The sequence below is a fragment of the Gymnoscopelus braueri genome (genome assembly GCF_963280865.1).
Source record: "Gymnoscopelus braueri genome assembly, chromosome: 19".
NCBI classification, from domain to species: Eukaryota; Metazoa; Chordata; class Actinopteri; order Myctophiformes; family Myctophidae; genus Gymnoscopelus; species Gymnoscopelus braueri.
In genome coordinates, this window is record NC_137621.1 from 36,088,836 (window position 1) to 36,101,235 (window position 12,400).

Below are 12,400 nucleotides of genomic sequence, written 5' to 3' on the forward strand. Positions count from 1 at the left end.
TAACACGGAGGATTGTACTTTGTGAAAGGGGCAACATTATTTGTGCATAAAACCAGTTTCATGGTCAAAGAACAGACTGTCCGGACAACTCTGTACTGCAGGCTCATCAAAAGAGCTGTTTCTACCTACCCAGACAACAAACACCATAAATGGGTCTTTTTGTACCCTCGACAACATTTACAGGATTTTTCTCTGTACAGTATGTACATACTGCAAAAGTAACATGACTAGATTGATTGATTTATTGAATACTTTATTAGTCAAAAATGTAAACAGCATGGAGGTACAGTAAAACATTTGGACTAAAGGGATAACACAAAAAAGTCCTGGGGACTTGTTTCCATTGTGGTCCCATGTATTGACAGTGCAAGATAAGGTTATGTCGGTATATATGTCAGAATCAGAATACATTTTATTGTCTCATCACAGGTTTACAGGTGTAAGACAGTGGGGGAAATTAGTTTTTGTGCAAGCTCCATTGTTTTTAGAATTTCCATAAAGGAGAAAGGGAAGAAGAAGAATGGGGCAAGGGAAAGAGAGAGAGATATCAATAAAAAACAACAATTTATCTACATATTTACACATTATAATTTATCCGGTGCGGTAAGTACCAGAGATAAGACATTCTGTAAGGTGCATGAGCATAGCAGCGGATCTATACTGTACATGATATGCTATGGACATTAGTTAAGAATAAAAGGAAACAAAACTAATCTTGTATGGGGAATGTGTGTAAAGCTCTCTTCCTTTAATTATTTCTTTTATTTTACTCTCTTCCTTTCCCAGCAAGAACATCCAAATCAGAAAATGTATGGAGTCTTATGTAGAGTTCGGTGAACTGTTGAGCAAGGCACTGTAATGATGCCCTCTGGGAGAAGGTACAGCGAACCAAAATGGAACTATGTCAGATTTAAAAAATCGTTCGTACCGGTGTCAACTAAAATGCTGAACGAGCCTCTGAAACAGCATTGACCGTGAGAAGATTAGTTTGACCACTATCTGTGCTCTTGTGTAATGTTGTGTCCCCCCTGTTATGTATTTTGTCTTTTGTCACTGATGTTTTGTGTGTGGCTGCAGCAGGGGTGAAAGCCCAAGCCAAATTTCCCTTGTGGACAATAAAGTTTACCTTGTCTGACTTGCAAATAACAACCAGTATCATGTTTTTTTCACCTCCCCCCAGCAAGACCACCCTGCTGTCCCATTGGAGGAGCCCATCTCTCAGCCTGTCAGTGTCGACCCCCGACCCCCCATCTCCAAATGTGGGGACCTGGTCATCTCCCTGGAGTATCGCCCTGACACAGAGAAACTCCTGGTCACAGTCATCACTGCGAGGGACATTCCTGACAAGGGCCGCAGTGGGATGGACTCGTGGCAGGTGCACGCCGTTCTGCTTCCCGCCAAAAAACAACGGCATAAAACCTCCTTGCAGCGGGGGGCGCTCCCCCACTTCAACGAGACGTTCCGCTTCTCACGCCTGGATCCGTCAGACTTGGCCTTGTCGGCACTCAGGTTCCGTCTGTATGCGCTGGGTGGCAGAATGTCCCGCGAACGCATGATGGGGGAGAAGGTGCTCAGACTCGGGGGACTCGACCCCCATGGGGGAACAACGGAGATGTCGCTGGTGCTGGAGCCACGCAGCAACCTGAAGGTGAAAGGCTCCGTTCTCAGAATAACGCTGGACACTGGCTTGTGAGTTAGTTAGTCAATTTACAGTTTAGGCATTTAGCAGATGCTCTTATCTAGAGCGTCTTACAAAGTGCAAGGTCAGAGTAAGTGCCATGGATATTTGTCAGACAACAAGAATCAAGATGAAGGTTTTGTTTGTCACTCACTCGTACAAGTAGCGAAATGTTGGTGCGGCATGTCCGCAAGACTTTGCAACAACAGCAGCATAGTGCAATAGGAAGTGTTTAGACATGTGATGGGGTGGGGGATAATTAGAGTGGTAAGAGATTGTTTAATTATGTTTGTTTATTTGTGCTACTTTAAAGTCCATCTTTCTGTGTCCATCAGAGTGTGGACTCCCAGCTGAGCCTGTCTGCGGTGTCCCAGAGCGACAGTGCCTCCTCCACCCAGTCTCTGACCCATGGAGGAGTTCCTGAGCTGCTGGTGGGCCTAGCCTACAACGCCACAACAGGACGCATGTCTGTGGAGATCATAAAGGGAAGCCATTTCCGAAACCTGGCCATCAACAGACCACCAGGTCAGGAACAAACAATGCCAGTTGACAACTGACACATGTTTCTGGCTGCATTTCTTTTGCAAATGTATACACAAGCACGTGCATATATGTGCATGCAGGCAGCGGCAGACCTGAAACTTAATGTGAAATGTATTAACACATTGACTGCCAGAGTTTATTCATAATGTACTCACCCCTGTGCCAGCGATTTGCGTGTATTTTTTTGTTTTTATTTTGTAAATTTTCATTCAAATAAATTGTCTGGCTGCGGTTTTAAACACATACGACAGATCTACCAGCAGAGAGCAGCAAATCGACACCTTGATCACTCGCTGACTCGCTCGACAGGCTCAAACAGCCCATACGTCATAACCGGATGTGACGTTTTCGACAATCGCTGATCGGGCTTAAGTACGATGTGATACACGACAACGATGACTGTTCGTCACCCAGACTAAAGAAAATAGAAGTGGAGCTCTCCGTTCGTTTTTTATACCGTGTGAAAATGCATATATGCGATCTTTTGAATTGCGGCACTCAAGCGATGGATTTGAAAGAACTTGGCAATCAATGTGTTAAACTGGTTTAGGATTGTTAATAATGGAAAAGAAAAAAGTTTTCTACTATTACGAAGTTGATGTTGGGAATTATTAATACGGTCAGGGACACCCCATGAAGCCCCACCGGATCCGCAATTCCGCATGACCCACAACCTGTTGCTCAACTATGGCCTCTATAGAAAGATGGAGATATATCGTCCCCACAAGGCAAATGGAGAGGTCATGACCAAATACCACAGTGACGACTACATCAAGTTCCTACACTCCATCTGGGCCGACAACATGTCAGAGTATAGAAAACACATGCAGAGATTTAAGGTAGGGGATGATTGTCCTGTGTTCGATGGCTTGTTTGAGTTCTGCCAGCTCTCAACAGGGGGCTCTGTTGCCGGAGCGGTTAAACAAACAACAGGCTGACATCGCCATCAACTGGGCCGAAGGGCTGCATCACGCCAAGATGTCTGAGGCCTCTGGGTTTTGCTACGTCAATGACATTGTACTCGCTATTCTAGAGTTACTGAAATACCACCAGTGGGTTCTGTACATCGACATTGACGTCCACCACGGGGATGGAGTGGAGGAGGCCTTCTATACCACAGACCGTGTGATGACAGTGTCCTTTCATAAATATGGAGAGTACTTCCCTGGCACTGGAAACCTGAGGCACATGGGTGCAGAGAAGGGTAAATACTATGCTGTTAACTGCCCACTGAGGGATGGGATCAACGATGAGTCTTATGAAGCCATATTCAAACCTGTCATGTCTAAGGTGATGGAGATGTACCAACCCAGCGCTGTGGTTCTCCAGTGTGGAGCTGATTCGTTGTCAGGAGACAGGCTGGGCTGCTTTAACCTCACTATTAAAGGCCATGCCAAGTGTGTGGAGTATGTGAAGAGTTTCAACCTGCCTCTGCTGATGCTGGACAGAGGAGGCTACACCACCCGTAACGTAGGTTGCTGCTGGACGTACGAGACAGCGGTAGCTCTGGACACTTCCATCCCTAATGAGCTCCCATACAACGACTACTTTGAGTACTTTGGACCGGACTTCAAGCTTCACATCAGCCCGTCCAATATGACCAACCGCAATACCAACGGCTACCTGGGCAACATCAAGCAGCGGCTGTTTGAGAACCTGCGAATGCTTCCCCACGCCCTGGCGGTTCAGATGCAGGCCATTCCAGAGGACGCTGTGCAGGAGGACAGTGGTGACGAAGAGGATGAAGACCCAGACAAACGCATCTCCATCCGTGCCCATGACAAGAGGATAGCGTGTGAAGAGGAGTTCTCCGACTCTGAAGACGAGGGAGAGGGAGGGCGCAGGAACGCGGCCAGTAACAAGAAAGCCAAACAAACCAAGACGGAGGCAGAGGAGGGAGAAGAGAAAGAGAAGAAAGGTGAGGAAGAGAAAAAAAGAAGTGAAGAGGAAGAGAAAAGTCCAATGCCGTGATGCCTGTGCAACAGACTCACAAAGGCCACTCATCTCTCCAGGCTGCTGTAGTGGAAATCCTCCCAGAATAGGAGCTACTGTTCTAGAATGCGTCTTGATTAAGTAATATAATCTTGTGTATTAAAATTGGCATGTGGGTGGGTGGACTTCACAGAAAATGTCACAACTTAACAACCGGATTTGATGGGTCAATAAATGTCACAAAACATAACATCCAGATTTGATTGGCCAATAAATGTCATGAAAAACGTTACTAACACGACATCCGGATTTGATTGGCCAAGCTTCGCGTGACTGCAGATTTGCCTGATCTATTTTTAAAAGGGCGGTAAGAAAATCAACCTATACGCAATATACACAACAAGGACCATCGGAAGTGTTTTCTGATGTAAACACTTCCCGACTATACAGTGTCAGTGGGAAATTTGTGAGATGGGATTAGATTCCACTGCAGTCAATACATAAAGCTAGGATCTCTATTCTCTAAGTTATTTCTGTTGTCTCCAGAACTAGAAAAAATGCTGGTAAATAAATAAACAAACTAGAATATGTGCTCCTCGGAGCACAGGTCTCCGCCAGGCGAGTACTGTTCCTGATTAATCCTGTCTTACCTATTTATATTACATATTGTCACGTGTCACGTGAAGCTTGACCAATGTTAGCTTGGCTGAGACGGACACACACACAGAGGGTAAAACTACTCTCCGCCAGGCCGAAGGCATGGTGGAGAATAGGCAGACAACTCAGAGCAGCGCCAACTCCTGATCAGGTGATCAGTCACATGCACAGGTCATCTGATTGGGGTGGGCTATTTAAACCTCTGCTTACTGCTCATTATTTTTGCTGAGCTGCTCTGCTATCTTGCTAGCCTGCTTTGCTGCTATTTTGTGCTTAGCTCTATTATGTTTTTGTGCTCCTATGATCACCTCAGCATCCACCTGTGGGCTCTGTTTCTATATGATTCCCTTAGGGGGATCTTTTCATTCCCTGTAATATCAATTTGACAGATACTTTTTGCCAGACCCAGGGGGTCGGCCTACATGAGGCTTTGTCGGTCTGTCCCTCTTTTCCTCCCGGTCTGTCTCTTTTCCTCCTCTTTTCCTCCCGGTCTGTCCCTCTTTTCCTCCCTGTCCCTCTTTTTGATTGGCCAAGCTTCGCGTGACGTAGTGCTCTGATCTTCAGATTTCAACCACTAGGGGTCTGGCAGTGCTCCGAAGTGCACTTTTTAAAGTTTTATTAATTTTTTCTAAATTTTTATCCCACAATTTTGTAACCAATATTTTCGAGTTCCCACCTGATGTTGTGTGGAAGTCCCGACCACTTCAGATCGTATCGAATAAACATTACCTTGCATAATGTCTTCAGGCTAGGACTAAAATCTAAGATGCTCGGATATCTTTTGCTTCCTATAAAAGTGATGCGATCTCCAACCATGCAACAGCTCTTAATCCAAGACAGGCCTTCCACCTTGCGCTCAACATTCTTCCATGAGAAGGTATCTGGGTTGAATTTCCACAGATCATTGAATTTCTGGCCATAATAGTAACCACCAACTATGTACAGCTCTCTATTGTAGGCAAAGGCTGAATGACACTGGCGTTCTTCTGGAAGAAGCTGTTTGGAAGGCTTCTCCAGCCAGAAGTTTGTCTCTGTGTCAAACACTCTGATGTTGTTGTTGTTGTAGTAGTTGTTGTAGTAGTAGTTGTTGTTGTTGTAGCCGTTTTCGTCCCTTCTGCCCCCAAATACAAACATCTTTGTCCCGATGATGGTGGCAGAGTGAAAATATGAAGCAGTGCCTCTGGTGTTAATTAAAAACCAGACCATTGTGGTGGTCTTTAATTTGTAGATGTTATTAGTCGTCCCAGTCAAGTTGTTCCGTCCTCCATAGACATACATGACCTTCCCCAAGACACAGGCTGAGTGGCCGGCCCTCGCCTCTGGAACAGTTCCTGAAGTATTGGGCTCGAACCATCTGTGGGTGTCGACATCAAATGCATAAAGCACATTGTAGTATTCATCAAGTGAATTGTAGCATAAATCATAAACTGTGGAATTACATCCCCCCCAGATGTAGACGGTGTCTTCTATCAACACAGCTGTGTGGCCCCTGCGCATGGAAGGAACTTTTTCTTTTCCTCTTCTAGTTGTTACTGGTGGTAACTCCTTCCAGCATAAAGACACAGTGTTGAAGACGTGAACCTCAATCTGCTCCGTGTCCTTCTTGTCCGTGTCCTTCTTGTCCCCGTCCCCTCCAAAGGAATACACTTTGTGTTCCACTGCTACAGAAACATGATAGAATGTCTTTCCTCTTCTTTTCTGATGCACCGCCCAGCAAAACATTTCTCACCAAAGGAAAACAGATTAAAGTACTTTACTGAAGTCCTGCTGTTTAAAGTGTAAATGAGCGCGCCACCATTTATATTGTTCAGTGGCCCAAACATCAGGTAAAGTTTGACCAATCAACAAAGCCGATGGGATGGGTCGGCCAATCAAGGAGGCCGATGCCTGTTGATCTCCCTAATATGGTAAATGGATCACCATGGCGACGACAGCCCCAGGCAGCACTGCACAGCAGACCAGTCTATTCAGAAGTGTTGATGTAACCCTTGGGATTCGAACCCGGGTCTACCGCATTTTCATGGCTCCTGTGATCAAACGTATCCCATTCAATGGCTTGCGCAGTGGTGTTGAAGTAATTTATTTTCAAACTGGCACGCAGGAGAACATTATAAGTAGAGAATATTGTGATGAGTAGGAGCAGCAGCACACGATTGACATCCTCACTGCTGCAAGATTACAGACAAGCACCCCTACGCATTCATCATGGTCAATGGAAGAAACCCTGCAAAACCCTGACATACTTCTTCATTCGTATGTGACCAGTAAAAGAAGAGAGAATAGGAACCTATAGACTTGCTGTATGCAGTATGCATGTAGGCCAGACCCAGGGGGTCGGCCTACATGAGGCTTTGTCGGTCGGTCGGTCTGTCCCTCTTTTCCTACCCAGCCATTCAGATTTCAACCACAGTTTTTTCAACCACAGTTTTTGCCAAGAATTCCACGTAATGATGTCATCATCACACGACATCATAATGTCGTTATAACAACTAGGGGTCTGGCAGAACCAGGTCTCCTGGTTTCACTAGTTGTCTCCGCCAGAGGTGGAGAGTATGTTTTCGTTCTTGTCCTTCCGTGTGTCCCTCCGTCTCAGCCAAGCTAAAATTGGTCAAGCTTCACGTGACATGTGACAATATGTTGTCACCAATGCTTTTGATTGGCTAGCGAGACGCATGACGAAATAAAAACCTATAAATAGGTGTGTCACTTAAAAAAGTCACTTACATTTTTTGAAGTGAGCTTCCATCAGCCAAGCTAACATTGGTCAAGTGACACGTGACAATATGTAATATAAATAGGTAAGACAGGATTAATCAGGAGCAGTACTGGCGGAGACCTGTGCTCCGAGGAGCACATTTTCTAGTTTAATAATATTTTCATGCTTACAGGGAACAAATTAATTGAGACAGAGCCTTGACGCCAAAATATGCTTATAGATATTTATGCTCAATAAATATTATATTTATGCTCAGTAAACATTTATTTCAATCCAAGAGTTGTCTGTCTGACTGAACTAGAATTTGTCTTGCTCTTATTTCCCCTCCCGGCAGACACCTATGGCAGGCTGACCCTGCTCAACTCCGTGGGCCAGGAGATCTCTCGGTGTAAGACATCGGTGCGTCGGGGCCAGCCCAACCCTGTCTACAAGGAGACCTTCGTCTTCCAGGTGGCTCTGTTCCAGCTCTCAGACGTTACGCTCATGGTGTCCATCTACAACCGGCGCAGTATGAAGCGCAAGGAGATGGTGGGGTGGGTGGCGCTGGGACAGAACAGCAGCGGCGAAGAGGAGCAGCTCCACTGGCAGGACATGAAGGATGGCCGCGGGCAGCAGGTCTGCCGCTGGCACGTCCTCCTGGAGGGCTAGCGGAGGAGGTGGCAGTAATGGATAGGGGGTGGAGAGGTCGGAGGGGTTGCGTCCGGAGTCGGACCTATGCAGCTAGAGGATGGAGGGATTGTTGGGATGTTAGTTTTAACTGCGCAGTTGTTCAGAGGTCTGTGGCAGATTTTCTTAGACAGAGGATGGAATGTTGTGATTGAGTTGACATAACGATGGGGTATTATTATTACTTAATTCTGCCATAAAAGGGAGGAACAGATTCTTCAGACAGGCCTCTCTCGAAACAGGCTGTTCTCACTTCCTCTAACGACTTGTCCCCTTTGGCCAGGGTGTGCACAGGCTGGACCCAAGCCAGATACAGACTTCTATACTGTCACATGTACGAAATTAAGGCTTTATGTCTCAGACATAGAATAGCAAGTTCAGGATGCTGTTGAAGTGTGTTCAGTGTTTTGCCATAAATGTATATGTTTGAAAGAACATCAGGTAAGGAATGGGTGATTCCATGACAGCGCTCTGTTGAAACTGACTGTTGTCATGTCCTTATATGCCTTGTCTCCTTTTGCCAAAGTCATGCTGTGGCCAGTCTGCGACCAAGATTTTGCCAGGCGCTCTGGGTCAAACCAGTTTCAACCTGGACAGTAGGCTTGGGCGATATCCAAAATTGTATATCTCGATATGCTTGGCAGGATATATTTTTCCCCCCAACCTCTGAAAAATATAGCATAATGATAACAAATATTGTGGAGCTCCACTCGGCTTCACATCATGGAGTAATTATTCCGTAATTATTCTGTTCCTATATCAGGACACCTTGCCGTGCGTTATCGCTTACATATCGGCCCAAGCCTACTGGATGGGCCTGGCCAAAGCTGGACACAAACTAACCTAAAAGGAAAACTGTTTACTCTAAATACAACATTTTCTCTATGGAGTCAAGGTTTCGAAGGCAATTAAATCAAGTCAAGTCAAATTGATTTATAAAGCACATTTAATAACAACTGTTGTTGACCAAAGCGCTGTACAGAACAGGAGGTAGCTATATCACATATACAGAAGATGGCACAAATAATGTAATATGAACACCCCTATAAACACACATGGCATGGGCGTCTCAAACTCGGCTCCTGCAGAATGGTGGGTTAGGATACAGCTATGTGGTCCCTATTGTTACTCAGGATCTAATAGGCTACTGTAACATACTCTGTGAAGCTGTTTACTTGAGCCAGTCAGATGGACAAGGTTGGCCACTTTTGGAGCAGTCTGATTGGGTCCATTGGGCAAGGTGAATTAATCCTAGAAAAGTCAGTAAATCTATGTTAAATAGTAGATATCGTGGCAGGTTTTCCTCTCTGTTGGGAGGTGTGCATGCTCTTCCAGTTACAGACCTTCTGTCTATATCTGCTGGTGCACCAGGTTAGATCAGTCATTTTCATAGCAAAAAGGTATTCTGTGTTGTATAGTCATCACAGTCACAGCAGGTCACATGTGTTCATAAAATGCCTGAGAGCTTTTCCCCACCTCGTCCTAATGCAAAAAGACACTTGTTAACATTCTCAAGCAGGGCGAAAGGTTCATGATACAGCAACAAAATAGGCCTACTAGGAGCAAAGTGCTTCTATATGCAAAATCAAAACACTCCTAGTTATTACTGGAGAAATGCACAGCATTCTATTGTTCTCACCATCACCAATTTTTTTTTTCAATTTTCATTTTGTGAAAGGTGACAGCAACACAGTTGATATAATTCTTCTATATTCATATCTGAAAGCCCAGTAAAGATGTATTATTATTTTTTACAAGCAACAATTACATGGTTCTTTCTAGAACCACCTGCACCGACAAGGGTCTCTAATTTTCGGTTTACACTCTTTAGAGTAAAGCATGCACTTTGACTACGCATTGTGCCTACGGATATGCATATTATTATAAAATCAATACAACTATTGAGCTGAAATGTGTCGAGTCATAGCAAAGGGTATTATATTGAACCTGTTTGCGTACAGTTTGAAAACAGATGAGCTGGAGGGAAATATGTTTGTTTCTTCTGTATACCAGCTCCAGCATTTTGTGAAAAATGAATTGTAATGATCATCCAGGGATAATGCCACTTGTTTCACTTACTGTTATTACTCTACTTAGTAAAAAACAAACAAACAAAAAAGCTGTAGGTTTCATGGTGCATCTGAGCACGGTTTCATACCCTCTGTGTTTAAATGACGTTTTTTCAATGAGCTGAAGAGTAAATGAGCAATTTGGACACCTACTGTATGTGTCACCTGCAGTGGGAGTAAATCAACGCCAACTACGTCCCATATCAACACACATTAGAGCCCATGTGGAAACGAGACCCATTGCTTTTACAAAACAAACAAAACATGATTAGAATGTTAGTCTAGGCGAGGGACCTCATCATCACCATCACATTATCATCATCATCATCATTGCAGTCATCCCCTTAAGGAATTATGACTCACTTCACAGAACCAAGCGACAGTCCCTTGAGCAAATTCCACTAATCAGCTCAGTTACACATATTTCATGTCTCTTCGTCTAACGAATATTACATTGAAAGTTAATATAGCATTCTCGGAAGCCGAGAATGGTCCCCTTGGAATTGAGTCGACGTGGACAGCGTAAGAGTTAAGCGTTTACAGTTTGTATAGTAACATGTTGACCTCAGAAGAATGAACAAGGTTGTTAATGGAAGATTCAGGGAAGTGTGCACATGGCACAGCACTAACTTGAACCAAATCAAAGATGAATTATATGCTACATATAAAGGAAGATGTATATGTATTTTGGCCATTACAAATGTATTTTCTCCCACACATTTTCTCCTGAATATATTTTTAGCCTTTATTTGTATAGATAGATAGCCTATTGTAAACATTTCTTTTCATTATATGATGATAGAATGAAGTGATGCTTTAGCTGATCTGTGGAAGAAGCCTGGGAAACAGGTGGATGTAACATGTGGATGTATTTCTCATGTTTATATTGCAAATTATTTGTTAAGTTCAATATTCATGAAGTTATTGTGTGAGGAATATGAGTGTTGATTAGTTGTGACATAATATAACTGCTGTCATCCTATGAGGATGTTTTTTTTATTTCTTTAGTAACTTTTTGAGTTACGGACACTCAAGAAGGGAATAATGTTTTCCTCTTACATGGAGGAATGGCTGATAGAAATCTTTACATTTATTCATGTACTGGCATTATATATAACGAATTAGGAAATACACACAAGCATATTAAAAACAACATTAAATATATATCCTAATTATGGGATGACGGCAACTCATAAAAATAGTTTGCAACCCCTGGCATGATTGGGAGGATGTTTACCTCCATGACACCTGAAAGACATGGGCTCAGTCAATGCTTTCTTGTCAATGCTCCCATTCTACAAACTTCATACATATGGCACCACGCACCAGACTATACGTTTACTTTTTTTTCTCCCTGCACAGTTTGTGATATAGTATTTTATGCATGTCTAGAGTCACTGTACATAATCTATAATATCTACTCTATATTTTTTAAAGATTATAAATGGTTAGTTTGACATCTAAAAGCTTAGTTCTATATACTTCTATGGTTGCATGTTCAATTAATTGTCCTGGGTTGCAATTTCTCTGACGAAGTGCCTGTAATGTACTGTATTGCCTCTACTGGGGAACCAGACGCATCTGTGTGAATAAAGGTTCCCAAATTGCATGAATCTATCAGACGTACATGTGAATACAGTTGTAGGACTTAATTGTATGCATGGAAGGTGTGATAGCTAGGCTGATACTTTAAGTATTATAGCCTACAGTAAAATCCTCAGTGGTCATTTATCCATTTGTAACCAAATGTGTACATGTGTACATTTGGTTACATTTTGTACATTCTCGGAGTGAAATTAACAATCAGGATTTTACTGTGTAGCCCATGTCAGGCTGTTCAACTGTCAGTGTGAGCCATGCATGCTATGACACCATGGCATCAACAGAGCACTTTTTGTACCAAGTTTTGTCCTTGCCAATAAAAAAAAAATACAGATCCCTGTTGTGTTTACGTCTGTCTGCCATCTGTTTTCCTCGGTCTTCCCTCCCGGTACACAGCGTTAAGATATCTTAATTTCTGAGGATGGGAGGCCCCCGATATGAACATTCAGCTACAACACAGCTAGTCCTCTGTGGCAGATCTAAATTTTAATTCCTTGGCCAACATACTCTTAGGAAATAACGCAGTGTAGATTAGAA

At 43.6% G+C, this 12,400-nt stretch overlaps 1 protein-coding gene across 2 annotated transcripts in view; it reads left to right on the forward strand.

The window, feature by feature from the left end:
• Positions 1 to 12,198, forward strand: part of syt16 (synaptotagmin XVI) — a 41,051-nt gene extending 28,853 nt beyond the window's left edge. For both annotated transcript variants that reach the window (XM_080415199.1, XM_080415198.1), the window contains exons 5-7: positions 1,181 to 1,648; positions 2,014 to 2,203; positions 7,861 to 12,198. In XM_080415199.1, coding sequence (XP_080271325.1) covers positions 1,181 to 1,648; positions 2,014 to 2,203; positions 7,861 to 8,174 — 972 coding nt within the window. In that variant the 3' untranslated portion in view covers positions 8,175 to 12,198. The remainder of the gene's footprint in view (positions 1 to 1,180; positions 1,649 to 2,013; positions 2,204 to 7,860) is intronic.
• Positions 12,199 to 12,400: the final 202 nt, after the last annotated feature.